Consider the following 21,759-nt stretch of genomic DNA (forward strand, 5'->3'; position numbering starts at 1 on the left):
CACGAGACTCATTTTCTAAGTGGGAAATGTGAGTGGTTGGAGTGGTTTGGAGTAGAGATGCTATATTCAAGTTGTGGAGATAGGGTAGTATGACTAGAGAAAAGGGTTGTAAGAACCATGTTCTAGGCCTCATGCCACTCCCAAAAGCTGTCAAAACAATGCAAAGAGGGAGATGTGAATGCATTTGCTCAAAACTTTCTAGATGTCCAGAATTTTAACACATGAACATTTTAAAGAAATGGGAATAGTAGATTGTATCTTGAAATTTTTTGTGTTTATGAAAGTTTGATATTTGTGTCTTTTTTAGTAGTCTCCAAATAATGCAAATACTAGACCTCCAGATCCTTTTAGGATTGTGCTTGACATACCTCCCCTCTTCTTCACCCCAGTATGAATGCTACCTCTACTCCTGCTGCATTGTCACCTTCTGTGTTAACGACCCCGTCCAAGATTGAACCCATGAAAGCGTTTGACTCCCGGTTCACAGAGCGGTCCAAAGCCACTCCAGGTGCTCCTGCCCTTACCAGCGTGACCCCAACAGCCATGGAAAGGTAGGTGGTAGCTGCAGGACCCTGAAGGGCCAGGGAGGGTGCAGGCATGGGTCAATAGCGCAGTGGCAATGTTCCTACCAAGCAGCCTGCCTTCCTGTTGGGGAAAAGACTCTAGCCACTCAATGCATGGGAGCAAGACTGCAGAGCCCTTAGTGAGCTGCCAGCTCTGAGGAGAAAGGGGTGGCTGCTTCAAGTGGGAAGGTGGCTGGAAGCCATGGGGGAAGACACAGCACAAGAACCACAAGGGCAAAGACACAAGAATTAGTCAGTGCAGAGGCTGGACTGAGAATAATGGTGTTTGAATGGAGCCCAGAGTTTGCCCGGAAGAGGGCAAGAGATTAGTTGGAGAGGTGGAAGGCTCTGATATTGGTACACCTTGGAAGTGATGGCCTTCCACTCAGAAACTGACCAGAGGTAGAGAGCTGCAATAAAAATGATGTAGGTGAGGTCTTTGTCAAGTCATATTGGCTTCTGAGCTCTTGTGGACGCTATGCTACTTGTCCATTCCCTGGGCCTCCCCTCAAACACACCTGTGACATTGTGCACGCTGTAGTTCTTTATTTCTTGGAGTTTGCAGTAGTACCTCCTCCTGAGGTGGCCAGAGTGAATCTCTACAGCCTCTGCCATTGGCACTGAAGTTCTCTGCCTCCTGAGAGGGCCCCTTCCTCCAAGCCTGCCACAACAAGGAGCTCAGTTCACATCCCAGTGAGTCAGAGCCTAGGAGAGGAGAGGTAGATGTAGGCTATCCTCTTGAGGCTTAAGAGCGGTCCCTTAAGAGTTGCATCCCAGTGCAAGGTTCATAGGGCTCAGCAGCCCTGGGCAGGCATACCCTAGCCTGTGCCACCATCAGCCAAGTACAAGGTCACTGGTCAGAAACTTGCAGTAGCCACACAGCCAGCAGGTACCCAATAAAAGGAACATTTGTATTTGATCTGTTTTTGCAGTAGATGGTGATTTGGAGCTAAAGCTACAGCATGCTGTCTCTGGGGCTTTGCTTATGAAAAGCCCTGTCCAAAGCTGCATGTCTGGACAAGATTTATTCTCCTTGGAAAACAGTTCCTGGAAGCTACCATGGGAGGACCCTTTCTGAAAGTTTGATGCTGTATCTATAAACTTGGTGTGGAATCTTGTAGTCTACTCTGTTGTGATCTAATCATGCTTGTTTGGTAATTAAAAGCTCAATGTGGGCCATGTGTGGTAGCTTATGCCTGTAATCCCAATGCTTTGGGAGACCAGGGCAGGAGGATCGCTTGAGGCAAGGAGTTTGAGACCAGCCTTTGCAACATAGTGAGACCCCTATCTCTACCAGAAAAATTATACAGGTGTCGTGGGACATGCCTATAGTCCTAACTACTCTACTCACTGCAACCTTTGCCTCCCAGGTTCAATCGAGTCTCCTGCCTCAGCCTCCCAAGTAGCTGAGATTATAGGTGCCACCCATCACACCTGGCTAACTTTTTGTATTTTTAATAGAGATGGGGTTTCACCAAGTTGCCCAGTCTGGTCTCAAACTCCTGACCTCAGGTGATCCACCCGCCTCAGCCTCCCTGCTTCTAAAATACTTTGAAGTACTGGATTAAATGCAATTCTTGTCCCTAAAATGAATGACTAGTTCACAAGAAAGGGCAGTCCCCAGAACCTAAAATTTAAGAGTGAACAAAAAAGCCAGAGTAGCAGGCAGGACTGCCCCATGGTTGCAAAGCTGGGGGTCTTGACTGAGGACCTTGCATTTTAATGTCTTATACCGAGTTGAGACAAAGCTTCGGGGTCTAAGGGGTTGGAATTAAGTCACCAGCATAAAGTCAAGCTGCTTAAAAAAGGACTGAGGCAGACACTAGGAAAACCCAGCTGGCAGCTCAAGAACTAGCAGAGAAATTGGAATGTCTTAGCCTGTTTTGGAGTTGGGAGAACAGTGTTCCCTTGAGGCTATGTAACCACAGGCCAGCCCTCATGTGGATTCAGGGCCAGTTTAACACTACCTGTGTTGTCTAGAAATCACCAAGCTGAGAAATGAAACAAAGGAGACCGTGGTCTACTTGACATCCAGAGGCATTTGGCAGAGATGCGTATCCACTCTGCAGGGACATTCCCTGGCCCAGGGTATACAGCATTACCACTGATAAAGCACTGCTTAGGTGAGCATAAAATCCAAAATCACAAGAAGAAACAGTCTACCGTACACAAATGTCAGGAGATGTACTCACTGAGAGACTTAGGTTCCTATAAATCTGTTATCATAGAATTGTCAGAGGGTGCTATAAAATATGCTTAAGGCTTGAAAGACATGAAAGCTAAAACAAAATATGAGGAAAGATTAAATATTCTATAAACAAAAATTAACTCAAAAGGATCAAAGAACTAAATGTCAGAGCATAACTATAAAACTCTTAGAAGAAAATATAGATAGAAATCTATGTGACCTTGGATTAGGCAACAGTTTCTTAGATATGACACCTAATGCATAAGCAACTAAAGGAAAGAATCAATAAATTGGACTTCATCAAAATTTAAAACTTTTGACTGGCCACAGTGACTCATGCTTATAATCCTATCGCTTCAGGAGGCTGAGACAGAAAGGCCAGGAATTCAAGACCAGCCTGAGCAACATGGCAAGACCTCATCTCTACAAAACATTTTAAAAATTAAAAGCTTGGCTAGGCGTGGTGGCTCATGCCTGTAATCCTAAAACTTTAGGAAGCCAAGGTGGGCGGATCATCTGAGGTCAGGAGTTGGAGACCAGCCTGGCCAATGTGATAAAACCCCATCTCTACTAAAAATACAAAAATTAGCCAGATGTGGTAGCAAGCACCTGTAATCCCATCTACTTGGTAAGCTGAAGCAGTAGAATCACTTGAACTCAGGGGACAGAGGTTGCAGTGAGCAGAGATCATGCCACTTCACTCTAGACTGTGCAAAAGAGAAAAACTTTATCTCAAGTCCAGAATTCAAATTATATAAAGAACTTTTACAATTCAAAAATAAAAAGACTAATAACACAGTTTTAAAATGAGCAAAAGATCTGAATAGAAATTTCTGCAGAGAATATGTACAAATCACAAGCACATAAAAAGACAATCAACATCACTAGCCATCAGGGAAATACAAAGCAAAACTAATACTTCATACCCATTTGGAGGTCTGTGATTAAAAGATCAGATAGTCAGATAATAAGAAGTGTTAGTGAGGATAGGGAGAAATTTGAGCACTCATAGACTGCTGATGGTAATGTAAAGTCTTTCAGCACCTTTGGAAAACAGTCTGGAAATTCCTCAAATGGTGAAATACAGAGTTATCATCTCACCCAGCAGTTCCTACACCTAGATACATACCCAAGAGAATTGAAAACGTATATCCATGCAATAACTCATACATAAATGTTCACATCTGTACATAGTAACCAAAAAGTGGAAACAGCCCAAAGGTCCATCAGCTGATGAACAGATAAACAATATATGGTCTATCCATACAATAGAATATTATTCAGCAATAAGAGGAATGGAATGTTTACACGTGCTACAGTAACGGTAAACCTTAAAGGCATTATGCTAAGAGAAAGAAGCCAGTCACAAAGGATCGTAGGTTGTATGATTCCATTGACAGGAAATATCCAGAATGGAAAATCCATAGAGAAAGAAAGTGGAATAATAGTGGGGCTGGGAGTGGGAGGAGAAGGAGTAATTACCAGTGAATACAGAGTTTCTTTTTGGAATTATGAAAATGTTCTGGCATTAGACAGTGGTGATGGTTTCATAACCTTATGAATATACTAAAGGCTAATAAATTCTATAAAGTGGCGAAGTTTATGATATATGTATTATATCTCAATAAAAATTAAAAGAATAATAAACCATCAAAAAAGACCAGACAGATTTGGAAATGAACCAAGAAAAAATACTTTTAGAAAAGAAAAATAATCATTTCAGTTTAAAAGTCAGCAAGCATTTCAGGGAGCAGATCAGAGCCAGCTGAAAAGAACATTCAGTCTACAGAATTGGCCAAAGTGCCACAGAGGTGAGGAGGTGCAGCTGAAGATGAGGCAAGAGGGAAGAGTCCCCCCAAGAGGATATGCTGCAGGGCAGTTGTCAAGAGGGAGTTAACAGGCTTACCAGAAGGTGAAAAAAATCTCAGATTTGGAAATGGAGCAAGTTCTGAACAGAATAAATAAAACCAATTCTCCACCTGAGAGAAACTACGGTGTGCCACAGACAGAAAGTCCTGCTTATTGAGGAAGACACTCATGTTTGCTTTGTGGCTTTTTGTGGCCCTTATGTCTCAGGAAGTGCATACCCTGAATGAGAAGCCTGGAGGATAGCCCTTGGATTGGCTTCTGGAGGCAAAATCTTGACTCCACATCCTGGGTCCTGCTGCCACAAGGGTTGGTCCTTTAGCAGCTGTGTCCCCAGGGTCTCACAAGACCATCCAGCCATAAATACAGCGCTAGCAAGATCTGTATAATAAGGGGCTATCACATTTGTCATTCTCAACTTCTCACTTGAAAGTGGCAGTGAGTGAGCATTCACTTGGGGCTGAGCTTCCTGCTTTCCAGACAGAATGAGTGTAGTGAGCTTCCAGGATTCTGGTGCTGAATTCTCAGAGGAGGTTGGGTTGGATCCTCATATGAGGAAAATGAAATAAAACAAGTTCCAGTGTCTTTAACAAAGGCCTTACAGAAAATGCAGGTACTTTCTTGATATGGCCATTTTCTTATATTGATTCTCAGTGAAAGCCAGGAGGAGCCCTTTAAAACACCCATCAGTGAAGGGCTGGCACAGTGGCTTATACCTGTAATCGGTCCTAACACTCTGGGAGGCTGAGGCGGGCAGATCACTTGAGGCCGGGAGTTTGAGACCATCCTGGTCCTGGTTACCATGGTGAAACCCCATCTCTGCTGAAAATATAAAAATTAGTTGGGTGTGGTGGTGCATGCGTGTAGTCCCAGCTACTCGGGAGGCTGAGGCAGCAGAATTCCTTGAACTCAGGAGGCGGAGGTTCCAGTGAGCAGAGATCACACCACTGCAGCCTGGGCAAGAGTGAGAATCTGTCTCAAAAACAAAGCAGGCTGGGTGCATTGGCTCATGCCTGTAATCCCAGCACTTTGGGAGACTGAAGCGGGAGGATCACTTGAGGTCAGGAGTTGAAGACTAACCTGGTCAACATGGTGAAACCATCTCTACTGTAAAAATACAAAACTTAGCCAAGCATGGTGGCGACAAGTTGAGGCAGGAGAATTGCTTGAACCTGGGAGGCGGAGGTTGCAGTGAGCTGAGATTGTGCCATTGCACTCCAGTCTAAGCAACTGAGCAAGACTCGTCTCAAAAAGCAAAAGCAAAAACAAAACACACATCAGTGGAGATTTTTTTTTCCTTTGTTGTTCTTTTTTTTTTTTTTGAGATGGAGTCTCACTCTGTCACCTAGGCTGGAGTGCAGTGGTGCGATCTTGGCTCACTGCAACCTCTGCCTCCCGGGCTCAAGCAATTCTCCTGCCTCAGCCTCCCTAGTAGCTGGGATTACAGGTGTGTGCCACCACACCAAGCTAATTTTCGTATTTTTAATACAGACAGGGTTTCACCATGTTGGCCAGGCTGGTCTCGAACTCCTGACTTCAAGTGATCTGTCCCCATCAACCTCCCAAAGTGCCGGGATTACAGGCGTGAGCCACCACATCCAGCCTTCAGTGGAGATTTTCTTTGAGGCACAGTGTCATGCAGTGGTTGGGAGTGGTGCACAAAGTAATACACCATGCAGGTTAGGCCCAGGTCCCCATTTCCTCAAAGAGGTAGCGGGGATGATCTTGAGACACATGGTCTTTCTGAGTCCATCTCCTTTCAGGCATAATGGACCTCCCAGGAGAACCCTCATAGGAGGTATCCCTTAAGCATTAGGCCTGTAAAGTGTATCTTTGTCCTTGTCTCATGGTGAGCAGCACATGTCAGCTCTTGCTGTTGTTCCTTCATTGTACATCACAGTAGTTGGGCAGTGAGACCCCTGCAACCTGACTGGCACTTCCCAGCCAAGAGCCTCAGGTGGGTTGGGAGCCAAATGCTAGCTTCTCAGGTACAGGGTAGCTGTCCTTTGTCAACCTGTGGGTCTTCTGCTCCACCCTGTCCTAGGGCCAGGTGTTAGGTAGAAGCACGTAGGGACCTGAGGTAAGTGACTGACTACAGGGCAAGTAGGCCTGCAGAGACAGAACCTAGGATGGAGACTGTTTGTAAGTGGGGAAGCCCTGGTCACCTATGTTCTTCCTTCACAGATGTCTGGACCCATTAGACAGCTACTATAGATCCATTTATCTGGTGCTCCCAGGGATACTGTAACAACTGGTACAAGCCCACATGCAGGCTGGGGAGGTGCAGTTCCCAGTGGGCCACTGGCCCCAGGGTCCCTGAATGGGGCATCTGGCAGAGGCACGTGGGGAGACTCCTAAGGGCTCTCGGGTCCTGGAGCAGCTGGAGCTTGGCAGTGCCAAGCAAGCGAACGTCATGGGCCAGTACTGTGGTGAGCTCAAGAAGCCACTGCACTCCCTAGAAACTTAGATGATAGTTGGGCATTGCCATGACATTCTTATTGTATTTTACAAAACGATAGTTACATGAAAGTCTGACTTTTTGCCCATGTTTCACAATAGGATTCTTCCATTTTAATACATGAAACCCTTTCAGATCAGTCTGAACCAGGACAATTCATGTTAGAAAAAATTAGAACAAGCTAATATTCTATTTCCATTTTCAGAACATCTGAAAGAAAGCATTTTTGACTGTTAACAAAAGTTTATTCAACAAAAAATTTAATATGAAAATGTACATGACCTGATTTTTATCATAGTAAAACAAGCTCTTTGGAGAGGCAAATGTCTGACATTTAAAAAAATAATAATTAAAAAGGATTTTGAGGAGCACTGATTCACGGCTTCCAGAACATTTAACTACACCCACAGGTGGACGATTTGCCCTGTTATGGGACATTAGAAGAAAGGAGAACAGGCTCTTTGGTTTCACAGAGCAGTGTCAAGGACACAGGCAAAACTTCTTGTTTTTCCAGTTTTTCACATGGATACAAATGAAAAGGATCCAGGATTCTACACACTGGTGTACCTGCCCACATTTCTGTGACCTGGGGTGACTAGCAGGGAAAACAGCTGAAGACAGCGCCCAGAGGAGGGGTTAACAGGCCAGAGGCTGGTTAACGGGGAAGGCAGGCAGAGAGGAGGGCTCTTGCGTACTAGACAGGAGCATGATTCATGTGAACTCCTTGAGGAAATAGTGATAGCACCTGTGATCCAGGGAGTTTGTCACATTTAGAGATGTTTAACACAGCATTATGAGAAAACATTTACCCAACTTCTTCAAAAGAGAGCTGTTGAGGAAGTAAGCTATTCATTATATAGCCTCTCTTTAATATTTATAAAGACTAATGTACAGTTGCCCTTCTGTATCCATGGGTTCCACATCCATGGATTCAACCAACTATGGATCAAAAATATTTGGGAAAAAAAAAATTCCACAAAGTTTCAAAAAGCAAAAACTAAATTTGCTACATGCCAAATACATTGAATCCATGCAAATGAAGTTATTTTTAGTCATTGTACTATGGATTGTAAGTGATCTGGAAATTATTTAAAGTATATAGGAGGCTAGCCGGGCTCAGTGGCTCACACCTGTAATCCCAGCATTTTGGGAGGCTGAAGCAGGCAGATCACCTGAGGTCAGGAATTCGAGACCAGCCTGACCAACATGGCAAAACCCCGTCTCTACTAAAAATACAAAAATTAGCTGGGTGTGGTGGTGCGTGCCTGTAATCCCAGCTACTTGGGAGGCTGAGGCAGGAGAATCACTTGAACCTGGGAGGCAGAGGTTGCGGTGATCCGAGCTCACACCACTGCATTCCAGCCTGGGCAACAAAGTGAGACTCCGTCTCAAAAAAAAAAAAAAAAAAGGTAGGCCGGGCATGGTGGCTCACACCTATAATCCTGGTACTTTGGGAGGCTGAGACAGGAGGATCACCTAAGGTCAGGAGTTCGAGACCAACCTGGCCAACATGGTGAAACCTCGTCTCTACTAATAATACAAAAATTAGCCGGGTGTGGTGGCGTGCTTCTGGTAATCTCAGCTACTCAGGAGGCTGAGGCAGGAGTATCGCTTGAACTCAAGAGGCAAAGGTTGCAGTGAGCCAAGATCATGCCATTGTACTCCAGCCTGGGCAACAAGAGTGAAACTTTATCTCAAAAATAAATAAATAAATAAATAAAGTATATACAAGGCTGTGCCTATGTTATATGCAAATACTACATCGTTTTATGTAAGAGACTTGAGCATCCTTGGATTTTGATATCTACTGGTGATCCTGGAACCAATCCTCCTGCAGATACCAAAGGATGACTGTACTATGGAAAAATAGTTTAGATGGAATGTTATTTGAAAAAAGCAGGACATACAGTTAAAGTATGATTAGTATATAAACAAATACAATCAGAAATGAAAGAGGGGCATTACTACCAACCTTACAAAGATTTCAGTAGCATGATATTTCAGTGTATGCCAATAAAGGCCATGTATGGTGGCTCACACCTGTAGTCTGAGTACTTTGGGAGGCCAAGGCAGGTGGATCACCTGAGGTCAGGAGTTTGAGACCAACCTGGCCAACATGGTAAAACCCTGTCTTTATTAAAAATAAAATAAATTAGCCAGTTGTTGTGGTATACGCCTGTATTCCTAGCTACTCGGGAGGCTGAGGCATGAGAATCCCTTGAGCCCAGGAGGTGGAGGTTGCAATGAGCTGAGATTTCGCCACTGTACTCCAGCCTGGGCCACAGAATGAGAACCTGTCTCAAAAATTATGTATGGAATTTAAAAATAAATAAATCTCTTATTATTTCAACAATGTGCACAGCATCTTCACCAGGAGATTCCATCTTAAGAAACTACTTTCTTTGCCCATCCCTAACAACTCCTCATTTGTTCAAGTTTTTTATGAGATTGCAGCAATTCAGTCCCATCTTCAGGTTTTATTTCTAATTCTAATTCTTTTACTATTTGTACCACATCTGTAATGACTTTCTCCACTGAAGTCTTGAACCTCTCAAAGTCATCCATGAGGGTTGGAATCCGCTTCTTCCAAACTTTTGTTAATGTTGATATTTTGACATCCCATGAATCACAGATGTTCTTAATGACACCTAGAATGGTGAATCCTTTCCAGTAGGTTTTCAACTTACTTTGCCCAGATCCACCAGAGGAATCTGCTATAGCTTTACAAAATGTATTTTTTAAAATTATTATTTAATTTATTTAAGAGATAGGGTCTTGCTATGTTGCCCAGGTTGGAGTGCAGTATTATTCACTGGCACAGTACTACTACTAATCAACACAAGAATTTTAACATTCTCTGTTTCCAACCTGGGCAGTTCACCTCTCCTTAGGCAACCTGGTGGTCTCCTGTTCTCAGAAGGTCACAATACTCATGCCAAACTTAGTGTGGACACCCGATTGGCATAGCACACTATAGCTCAAAACGTATGGACTTAAGCAATTCTCCTGCCTCAGTCTCCAGGTAGCTGGGACTACAGGCAAAAATGTACCTCTTAAATAATGAAAATTGAAAGATGAAAATGCTCCTTGTTCATGAGCTGCAGAATGTGTGTTGTGTTAGTCGATATGAAAACAACATTCATCTCTGTCAGAGCTCTTGGGTGACCAAGTGCATTGCTGGTGAGCAGGAATCTTTTGAAAGGAATCTTTTCTTCTGAGCAGTAGGTATCAGCTGTGGGCTTAAAATATCCAGTAAACCATCCTCTAAACAGATGTGCTGTTATCTAGGCTTTCTTGTTGCATTTGTAGAGCACAGGCAGAGAAGATTTAGCATAATTCTTAAGGACCCTAGGATTTTTGGAATAGTTAATGAGTATTGACATCCACTTAAAATCACCAGCTGCATTCACCCCTAATAAGATAATCAGTCTGTCCGCTGAAACTTTGAAGCCAGACTTTGACTTCCCTTCTCTAGCTAGAAAAGTCCTAAGTGACATCTTCACATAGAAGGCTGTTTTACCTACATTGACAATCTGTTGTTTAGTGTTACCACCTTCATCCGTGGTCTTAGCTAGATGATCTAATTGCTGCAACTTTTACATTGGCGCTTGCTGCTTCACCTTGCAGTTTTATGTTATAGAGACAGCTTCTTAAACCTCATGAGCCAACCTCTGCTAGCTTGAGATTTTCTTCTGCAGCTTCCTCACCTCTCTCAGCCTTCATAGAATTGAAAAGAGTTAGAGCCTTGCTCTGGATTAGGATTAGGCTGTGGCTTAAGGAAATGTTGTGGCTGGTTTGATGTTCTCTCCAGAGCACTAGAACTTTCTCTATACTAGCAATAAGGCTGTTTCACTTTCTTTTCAAACTTGTGTTCACTGGAGTAGCACTTTTAACTTCCTTTAAGAACTTTTCTTTTGCATTCACAACTTGGCTAACTGGTGCAAGAGGTGTAGCTTTTGGCCTGTCTCAGCTTTCAACCTGTCTTCCTCATTTCTAAAAGCTTAATCATTTCTAGCTTTTGGTTTAAAGTAAGAGCCTTGCAACTCTTCCTTCACTTGAACACTTACTTAGAGACCGTTGTGGGATTATTGATGGGCCTAATTTCAATATTGTTGTATGTCAGATAATAGGGAGGCCTGGGGAGAGGAAGGGAGACAAGGGAACAACAAGTTGGTGGAGCAGTCAGAACATAAACACCATTTATTGATTAAGTTCACCATCTTAAATGGGTATGGTTTGCAGTGCCCCAAAACAATTACAGTACAAAAATGAAAGATCACTAATGGCAGATCACCAAAACAGATATAATAAGAATGAAAATGTTTGAAATATTGTGAGAATTATCAGAATGTAACAGAGATATGAAGTGAGTACATGCCATTGGGGAAATGGCGCTGATAGACTTGCTTGATGCAGGGTCACCACAAACCTTCAACTTGTAAAAAAACGTAGTATCACAGTGAGGTAAAGCACAATAACACAAGGTATGCCTGTGTACTTATTCAGGATTCTGTCTTCTTGAAAAATTGACTCCTTCATCTTTATCACTTTATATATCCTTCTTTATCCTTGATAACTTTACTGGCTCTGATGCCTGCTTTGCTTATGTAACTACTCCAGCTTTTTTTGATTAGTGTTACCATGGCATATCTTTCTCCATTCCTTGCTTTTTTGTAAAAAAAAAAATAGACTTTGTTAGAGCAGTTTTTGTTCACAGCAAAATTAAACAGGAAATACAAGGAGTTCCCATATGCTCCCTGCCCCAACACACAGCATCCCCCACTGTCAGCATCCCCACCAGAGTGGGGCACATCATCACCCAAAGTCCATAGTTTACATTAGGATTCACTCTTAATGTTGTACATTTTATAGGTTTTAACCAATGTATAATAACATATATTCACCATTATATCTTACAGAATTGTTTTTTGTTTTTTGGTTTTATTTTTTAGACAGAGTCTTGCTATATTGCCCAGGCTGGAGTACAGTGGCATAGTTGATCTTGGCTCACTGCAACCTCTGCCTCCCGGGTTCAAGCAATTCTCCTGCCTCAGCCTCCCGAGTAGCTGGGATTACAGGCATGTGCCACCACACTTGGCTAATTTTTGTATTTTCAGTAGAGACAGGGTTTCACCGTGTTGGCCAGGCCAACCTCAAACTCCTGATCTCAAGTGATCTGCCCACCTTGGCATCCCAAAGTGCTGGGATTACAGGCATGAGCCACCACACCCAGCCATAATAGTTTCAATGCCTTAAAAATTCTCTGTGCTTCATTTATTTACTCTCCTTCCCCTCAACCCATGGGAACCACTGATCTTTTTATTGTCTCCATAGTTTTGCCTTTTACAGGTTGTCACATAGTTAGAATCATCACTTTTCTTCTATTTATTTATTTACTTATTTTTTATTCTTAGAGATGGGGTCTCATCATTTTGCCCAGGCTGCTCTCAAACCCCTGGGTTCAGGCAATCCTCCTGCCTTAGCTTCCCAAGTAGCAGGGACTACAGGCATGAGCCACTGTGTCCATCTACTGTTAATCTATCTTTGTCTTTTGTAGTTAAAATTAAATTCTTGAAAACATAAACCCATTTTTTTTTTTTTTTTTTTTTTTTGAGATGGAGTCTTGCTCTGTCACCAGGCTGGCATGCAGTGGCTTGATCTTGGCTCGCTGCAACCTCCATATCCTGGGTTCAAGTGATTCCCCTGCCTCAGCCTCCTGAGTAGCTGGGACTACAGGCACATGCCACCACACCTAGCTAATTTTTTGTACTTTAGTAGAGATGGGGTTTCACCACGTTGGCCAGGATGGTCTCAATCTCCTGACCTCATTATCCATCCGTCTCAGCCTCCCAAAGTGCTGGGATTACAGGCATGAGTGACTGCGCCCGGCCACATAAACCCATTTCTTAAAAACATTTTCCTTTTTTAATCTGTTTTGTCAGTCTGTGTCTTTAATTGGCATATTTAGAGCTTTCACATTTAAAGTTGACTGATGTAGTTGTATTAATATCTGCCATATTTTAGCACTTATTCTTTTTTTTTTTTTTCTTTCTGAGGCAGATTCTCACTCTGTGGCCCAGGTTGGCGTGCAATGGTACCATCTCGGCTCACTGCAACCTCCACCTCCTGGGTTCAAGTGATTTTCCTGCCGCAGCCTCCCCAAGCAGCTGGGATTAAAGGCGCCTGCCACCATGTCCAGTTAATTTTTGTATTTTTAGTAGAGACGGGGTTTCACCGTGTTGGCCAGGCTGGTTTTGAACTCCTGACCTCAGGTGATCCACCTGCCTCAGCCTCCCAAAGTGCTGGGATTTCAGGCGTTACCTACCACGCCCGGCCTTATTCTTTTTTTAAAAAATCTTTTTATCTTCTTTTTTTGCCTTCTCTGGTTTTGAATATTTTATATGATTAAATTTTCTCAGCTGGGCACGGTGGTTTATGCCTATAATCCCAGCACTTGGGAGGCTAAGGTGGGTGTATCACCTGAGGTCAGGAGTTTGAGACCAGCCTGGCCAACATAGTGAAATCCTGTCTCTACTAAAAATGCAAAAATTAGCTGGGCGTGTTGGTGGGCACCTGTAATCCCAGGTCCTTGGGAGGCTGAGGCAAGAGGTGGATGTTCCAGGGAGCCGAGATCATGCAGTTGCACTCCAGCCTGGGCGACGAGTGAAAATCCATCTCCAATAACAAATAACAATAAAATAAAAATAGATGTTCCATCCTCTCAGCATTATTAATTATGCTTTTAAAAAATGTTTTAGTGATTGCTCTAGAGTTTACAATGAAGATTTATAACCTAAATCTACTTTCAAATAATATTATATCACTTCGTGGGTAGTAGAGAGAGTTCCCCACTCTTTCCTTCTGTGCCCTATGACATAGGTACCACTTATTTCACTCATTCATAATCTATAATCATTCAAGACATGGCGGCTGTTATTTGCTTGAATAGAAAGTTGTCTCTCCGATCAGTTGGGAATAGGAAACATAAAAGATTCTATTTTATGTTCATTTTTTTCTCTCTAACAGTCTTCCTTTCTTCATGCAGATGTGAGTTTCTGGCCTGCATCATTTATCTTCTGTCTGAAAGACTTTTAACATTTCTTGCAAGGCAGGTCTTCCGGCAACAGATTCCGGTGTCTCTTTGTTTATACACTTTTGTCTGAGAAAGTCATTATTTCTCCTTCACTTTTGAGGCATAATTTCACTGGATGCAGAATTCTAGGTTGGCAGGAGGTTTGTTTAAATACTTTAATTTCACTTCACTCTTTCTTGCATGAATGATTTCTGAAGGGAAGTGTGATGTAATGTTTTTGTGCAGGTTAAAAGAGCAGAACTTTGTGAAAGAGCTGAGGCCGCGAGACCTCCTGGAGAGCAGCAGTGACAGTGATGAGAAGGTCCCTTTGACTAAGCCTTCCTCACTGTCCAAGCGAAAACTTGAGCTTGAGGTAGAGACGGTAGAGAAGAAGAAGAAAGGGCGGCCTCGGAAGGACTCTCGTCTCATGCCCGTGTCTCTGTCTGTCCAGGTGAGGCCAGTGGGCCCATCCTGCCTTCTTTAGCCTACCTTTCTGCAATTAAAGCTTGAAGGCCCTGGGTGCGTGGTGAGCCTCAGCTGGGTGGGGCACCTTGAGAGCCAGCTGGCTTAGACATGCAGCCCCTGACCACATTTCCCCTCAGACCTGCCCTTGACCCACCCAGAGCCCTTGAGCAGGTTCCATGGCATCAACTGGCTTGTCCGTAAGGTGAGGATCCTATAGCATTCCCCTCTGCTTCCTCCCTCCCAAGGTGGAAATGCCCTGGCCACAGGCCCAGCCTCACTTCTGGGTGACTTGCCTTTACCCTGTAGTCTTAGAGCAAGGCTCAGGAACTTTTCTGGCTCTTCCAGTCTCCAGCTACCCTAACCGCAGAAAAGGAGGCCATGTGTCTGTCTGCACCAGCACTTGCACTGAAGCTGCCAATTCCAGGCCCTCAGAGAGCATTCACCCTCCAGGTAAGTGCTGGGACCCTGCCAGTTCTCCCTCAGGCACACCCAGAGATTCTCTGTCACCTATCCCATATAAACCCTCTCTTGTCACTTCCTTGGAGATTGGTTTCCGGTGACTCTCTATCACCTTCTGGGGGAAGTCACAGGTGATCGGGGTACCCACCAACTCTTAGCAAAATTGCCAGCCTCCACTCTCACCCATCCATAGCCTCTGTCTAGTTTTGCACTTGGGATCCCAGCTGCTTGGGCTGCCATTACCACCACATGTTCTGGTGCTCTTCAGGACTCCTCTCAGGTGTCCCTGCTGGAAGCCACCTCTGTCTCCACACACAGCCCTGGACAACCTCAGGCTTGATGTCAGTGGGACTCTGTGGTCATGATCTATCTACCAACTATCCTGCTAGCTTTATCTCCTTCTCAGTGTCCAGCACAGTCATCCTCAGAGTTATTTGGGCTCTTGGAATGGAAGCTTGTAAGCATGTGATTATCCAAAACACAATTCTGGAGCAAATAATCCTTTATACCCAGAGCCCTCTGGTCATTTGGCCCAGTACAGTATCTAGGCCTCTCCCGCTGTGGTACCGTCACACACACTGCTGCTTCTCTGCATACCCTTTGTACCTCAGCTCAGGTGCACGTCTTCAAGCAGCCTTCTTGGACCCTGTGTGCAGGTCACTTCCCACTGGCTGCACAGTGCTCTGAGCCCCAGCTGGTCCTCACAGGGCACCAGAGAGCCGGCGTCAGCCCTTCCCACCATAGGTCCTTCTGGGCCACAGTACTGAGGAATGAAGCAGGGAAGCCGAAGGGTAGGGACCCACAGGTTTTGTTCTTATGGCTGGTGTGAGGGGAGGCAAGTGCCTCCAGTGGTTAGCAGCACTTGGATGTGCTCTTGCACTCACAGGTGTTCTAACGCAGGTTCCCTCCTGGGTGCCCTGCTTCTCGGCACAGAACTCTCCCAAACTCCTCTAGCCCTTCCCCTAGGCCTCTTCCCTGCCAAGCGCTGCTTGGGACATGGCAGTTGGCCCTTGGCCCAACTCACCCATTTGTGTGACCACACGAGCACAGACTGTTTGGTGGTTCTGCCTACTTTTCCAAAGGGAAAAATCTGTTGGTTAGACACGCATGTGACTGAGCCCATTTGGTGCCAGACACTAAACTAGTTGCTTCTCATACATGCTGTGCCAGAAACACTTCTGCCAGTTTAGTGTCAGTTGAGCAGACCAAGTCTCACTGCCACAGGAACTAGAGACCCCCTTTGGGGTTTTCTAGATGTTCCCTCCAAGCACTGACATGGGCTCTATTCTTGCCAAACACTGCCGTCTTTGAAGCTCTTTCAAGTAGGAGGCTGGAATCTCAAGTCTCACTCCCAGCTTGATCTTTTGCAGTGTGCTTTTGGGCACGTCACTCCCTTGTGAGATGAGGTGGTGGGGTTAGGAGACTTTGGGGTCTTTAGCCCTGGCACTGCTTCTCTTCTCTGGCTGTTCAACTACACGGATGACAGGGTAGAAACCAGTTCCCAGCATTCTCCTTGCCCTGGGGGCCACATGTCCGGCCCTCCGGGCCTCCCACTCAGCCCTTTTGCCCCACCTGCCCTTTCCCTCCTCTCTTGGCCAGTCAGTCTGCCTCTGTGTCATGCTGCTGCCTTGGGGCCCTGGACTACAGAGCCTTGGAGCATGTCACCTGGGCTGCGGCCCTTGTCTGAGCAGGCCCGTGTGTTTACTTCATCCAGGTCAGCTCCGATCCCTCCATGTACATTGAGGTGGAGAATGAAGTGACAGTGGTAGGGGGCGTGAAGCTGAGCCGCCTGAAGTGCAACCGGGAAGGGAAGGAGTGGGAGACGGTGCTCACCAGCCGGATCCTCACTGCTGCGGGCAGCTGGTAAGGGTGGGCAGGTCCTCAGCCGGCCCAGGTGACACAGGCACACATGCCATCATTCTGGTCCTGGGCCTGTCTAGGGGAGGTGCATGGCCCTGGGAGCTCCAGCTCCCATAGAGGTTCACATCAAGCTTCACTCCAGGCCTGATGTGCTTGTCATCTCAGTCCCTGCAGCACCCAGCAAGGTCAGCATCAGTATCCCCATGTTACAGATGGGGAAACTGAGCCCTTGAGGGTTACCCAAGCCAGGCTTTGAACCTGATGGTGTGATTTCCTTGTCCAGCCAGATCCCCAGAATCTCGAGTTCCACACTGAGGTGTGCCTGGCTCACTTTGACTTGAGCTGGTTCCTTTTCTGGATCCCAGATTTCCATCCAAATTGGTCAGGATGGGTTTCTGACTGTCCCTGAAGTCCCCATCCCAGCCCTTTCCAGATTCTGTACTGTGGGGTGGACCTTGATTCAGTGGACCTTGATTTAGTCACCCAGTGTCTTCCCCTGGGCTCCAGGAACCATACGTGAGCCCTCTCCCTGCCTGTGTTCAGTGTGGAAGGAGAACCAGTGTTTCTCCTCAGGTTCCTGCCTGGCGTAGCGTCCCAGTCAGGACTACGTGGGAGACACTCAGCAGAGGTTTACAGACATGACCACTTAGATACAGTCATCGTAATTATACCCTTAATCATCTGCCACGAGGTCCCGTGTAGATACTTTTACTTGTGTCAAAGCATATGGCCTTAGGTCTTAGACCACAATTCTTGTGAGCCCTTAGTGAGTTTTGTGTTGTTAGGCCTAGGGAACCCTACTGTTTATTCTGTTCCTCCCTCGAATCCCCCCTCGGGATGAGCCAACTAAACTCCCAATCCCAGGCGCCCACGTGTCAGATGCTGCCGTGGGCTCCTACTCTCTGTTCCTTGCCCCAAGGCAGGTGGCTTGGCCAGCTGAGGGCTAAGGGGTGTCAGCACAGCCTTTCCCACAGTGACATAGCAGCTGTTGGGCAAGCCTACTGGGCCACTTGAGACCTCCCCTCCTGCTCAGTCCTGCCGAGTCCAGGCCCAGCCTGCAGACCTGCTCCCCAGTGCTGCAACCCAAAAATGATGGCTTTCTTTGCAGTGGGCTGGCTTGAGGCAGGCTCTGACCACCAGAGATGAGCAGATAGAATTCAGTCACAGCATCAGCCTGGCCAACATAGTGAAACCCCATCTCTACCAAAAATACAAAAATTAGCCAGGCGTGGTGGCGTGTGCCTGTAATCCCAGGTACTTGAGAGGATGAGGCAGGAAATCGCTTGAACTGGGGAGGCAGAGGTTACAGTTAGCCGAGATTGCACCACCACAGTCCAGCCTGGGTGACAGAGCAAGAACTCTGTCTCACACACACAAAAAAAGAATTCAGTCACAGCCTACAGAGAGTTCCCTGCTGCCCATGCTGCGTAGAGTGTTCTCTGATTCATACTCTCCAAGTAAACATTTGTAAACAAAAGCATCTCACTTGCCTCTCCATGTTTGGAGCCAGTAGCAACAGTGTCTCATTAGGAAAGCAGTTGGCAGAGCTCCTTCCTTAGCTGACCTCCTTGAGCCTGCTGGGGTCACTGGCTCAGCAGGATAGAAGTGACACAAAGCGTGGCTCTGAGTGGCCTGCTGTGGCCAGGATCTCACTGTACTGGCTGCACATCTGCTACCACTGCCTGGGGTCTGAGCTCCAGCCTCACCCTGGGCCTGTGGCTGGGCATTACGGGGCTCTCTCTGGAAAGGCAACAGCCTGCTTGTGCAGGGCCCACCCAGGACCCTGGTGGTCACTCAGGACAGAAACTGGACAGTGTCCAGACTATTCTGTAAGGCACTCCTTGTTTGGGAGCGACATATATCTCCTACACCAGCCAGGCAGCCTCCTGGACACAGAGGTGCATGCCATCATCCCCACACTTTTCCCAGGCTGCCTTGATAGAGACCTTCTCAGAACTGGTCTGGCTAGTTGCAGCCAGGAGACTGTCCTGTGGGTACTAAGTGGCTTTATCCAATGAGCAAGACATGCTTCCTGGGTGATCATCAGGTGCATTGGCTCTCCAAAGCCCCCACACCTCTTGGTCAGCATCAGTGTGAACTCAGGAAAGCCCGGGCAGCCTTTGGGCAAGGGGACAGAAGTCTTTTTTTATCCAAGATATCAGGGAGGCTCCAACAGCCCCACCAGCCCCACCCTGGCCCAATCCACCTCCCCCTCTGGCTGTACCTGCTCAGGGGAGGGCCTTGTTGGGCCCAGGCAGAGGAAAAGCTCTGTACCTTCCAGGGCTGCTGTCTTGGCTGCAGCGCCCAACCCCCATAACACCTTCCCCCACTTCTGCCTTCCCAGTGACGTGGTGTGTGTAGCCTGTGAAAAAAGGATGCTGTCAGTGTTCTCCACCTGTGGTCGCCGTCTCCTCTCTCCCATCCTCCTGCCGTCCCCGATCTCTACTTTGCATTGCACAGGCTCCTACGTCATGGCGCTCACCGCTGCAGCCACACTGTCCGTCTGGTGAGAGGCAGGCACAGGGTGGAGTGGGCTCCAGGCAGGGCAGGAGAGGGCTGTGCAGGCCTTACCTCACTGCAGGGGCAGGGAAGGCAATGGAGAAGGCTGGCCATCAGGCCCCAGAGGAGGCCCTGAGCAGTTAGTGATAGTGCTTGTGTTGGGTGCCTTGGATAGGCTGAGGACTGAAGGATGGTGTGCAAGGGGAATAGAGGCAACTGTGGCCCATGCAACCAGTTGCACTGTCAGGGTCCTAGGCGGGGTTCATCAGAAATGCAGTCTTAGCTGGCAGATTGTGGCCATGTTCCTGATGTCGCTGCTGTGGCCTGGCTTCCCCCAAAGTGGTGTGGGTGCTGAAGGTTCCCCATGGCCCTGTTACCCGGGCTCTGTGCTGCAACCTTAGGCACAGGGAGTGTAGGGGCGCATGGGGTACAGAAGCTACTTATAGCCCAGAGCCCTCTCACCAGGAGAGGCCAGGTTAGAGGCACATGCAGTAGGGACCAGGATGTCTGAGTGACTTAGGCACAGTCTGATGTGTTTACCTAGGTTGGTGAGTAAACTGTTCCCTGTCTCCCTCCTAGGGATGTTCATAGACAGGTGGTTGTGGTGAAAGAAGAGTCTCTACACTCCATCTTGGCAGGTAATCCAGGCAGTAGGCTGCCCCTACTCTCCTGGGGGCCCAAGTTCCTGTCTGATGCTGCAGAAGGGCCCCACTCAGAGAGCCAGGCTCTGGCCTCAGCCCAAGGCTCCCAGTGAGGCAGGAGGTGCGGTTGTGCTTCAGGAGACACACAGTTTCTGGGGGCATGTTTAAATGGGTCCCCAAGAGGTAACAAGAGCCTGGTGTGTGGCAGTGAGAATGGCTTGCCCTCCCTCTTTGCCAAGGCAGTGTTAACATATTTGCTGCTAAGACTGTGGGAGCTAGAGTTCAGATTTCTCCTTTGGTGTGTTTGCAAACACTTGATGATCAGAACACACCTAGAACTCATTCCTGTGCTGTTCCCCCAGGAAGTGATATGACGGTATCACAGATCTTGCTGACGCAGCATGGAATCCCGGTAATGAACTTGTCCGATGGGAAGGCGTACTGCTTTAATCCGTCACTTTCTACATGGTAAGCAAGCTGACCCCCAGTACTATTCCCTAGAAGAGTGTCTGTCTACTTTAGACAGCAGAGTAAAGGGTCATGGCCTACAGGGCTGCCTAGCCCTGCTTTTCCTGAGAGTCAGGCCCTGGAGTGTAGGCTGTAGTGACTATCCATGCATGCTCCCCTGTCCTAGCAGGACACTGCAGCCTGTGGCCTCTCCCTTAGAACTTATGTGCAGGAGCACTGTCCTCTTGCATTATTTTCAGGAGCCACTTTTTGAAAAAGGACAAAAATTTGTATGGTTCTTGCTGTGGCCCCCTTAGCCACCATGAGCATAGGTGAGTCAGATGTACAAGAACCTTACCAGCACTAGTCAATTTTTGTGAGTTTAGTGAGCACTTCAGACTTCCTCAGTGAATTCGTAAGATGCTCATCCACTTATCCAGGCATGATGATCTATAACTTTCCTCTGTCCACTGTGGAATTTAGAGCTCTTTTCTGTACTTGCAAAATAATTTACACAACAGAGCTCTTAACCCAGCCACATGAAATATGTTTGTTGTGTTCTAGCCACTCCAAGTTCTTTTCTTCTATCTCTACCTTTTGTCCTTAAGAACCAAAGCTTGCTACCTTCTAGCCCCTTTTCTGTTAAGAACTGCCACGCAGAAGTTTATATTCACAAAGAGACTTGTTTCTTGAATTTGGAAAAAAAAAAATCTGCTGGGTACGATGACTCACACTTGTAATCCCAGCACGGTGCGAAGCTGAGAGGACTGACTGCTTTGTCCCAGGAGTTTGAGACCAGCATGGGCAACATAGTAAGACTGTCTCTACAAAAAAAAAATTTTTTTTAGATAAGCCAGGTGCAGTGGCACACACCTGAAGTACCACCTCCTTAGGAAACTGAAGCCCAGGAGGTCAAGGCTGCAGTGAACCGTGATCGTACTACTGCATGCCAGCCTGGGCAACAGAGTGCGACCCTGTCTCAAAAAAGAAATCTCCACTGCCTGCTTCCCCAAATTGCAAAATGTTGTCTATTATATCCGATTGCTGTAATAATGGAAATAAGCTGACTATTTAAGAAGAGAAATATTGACTAGAGACATCTTTGTATTTTGGACACATTTACAAAGACACCTAGCTGTTCTAAAAGTGTGTGAAGAGTGTTTTCTTCACAAAGATGAGAAGGGTCCCAAGAAGGTGGAAGGACTGCCAGTCTGGGGTAGTTGTAGAAGTACAAGCAGGTA

General features: G+C 46.4%; 1 protein-coding gene across 3 annotated transcripts in view; it reads left to right on the top strand.

Annotated features, from left to right (window-relative positions):
• Positions 1-21,759, top strand: part of LOC105718472 (protein HIRA) — a 102,956-nt gene that overhangs the window by 54,331 nt on the left and 26,866 nt on the right. For all 3 annotated transcript variants that reach the window (XM_012454168.2, XM_012454167.2, XM_012454169.2), the window contains 7 exons: positions 390-551; positions 14,394-14,598; positions 14,958-15,062; positions 16,786-16,934; positions 19,276-19,437; positions 20,010-20,068; positions 20,434-20,539. In XM_012454168.2, coding sequence (XP_012309591.2) covers positions 390-551; positions 14,394-14,598; positions 14,958-15,062; positions 16,786-16,934; positions 19,276-19,437; positions 20,010-20,068; positions 20,434-20,539 — 948 coding nt within the window. The remainder of the gene's footprint in view (positions 1-389; positions 552-14,393; positions 14,599-14,957; positions 15,063-16,785; positions 16,935-19,275; positions 19,438-20,009; positions 20,069-20,433; positions 20,540-21,759) is intronic.

This window comes from Aotus nancymaae, unplaced genomic scaffold (genome assembly GCF_030222135.1).
Source record: "Aotus nancymaae isolate 86718 unplaced genomic scaffold, 86718_ANA_hifiasm-v0.15.2.pri h1tg000049l, whole genome shotgun sequence".
In the NCBI taxonomy this organism is placed as follows: domain Eukaryota; kingdom Metazoa; phylum Chordata; class Mammalia; order Primates; family Aotidae; genus Aotus; species Aotus nancymaae.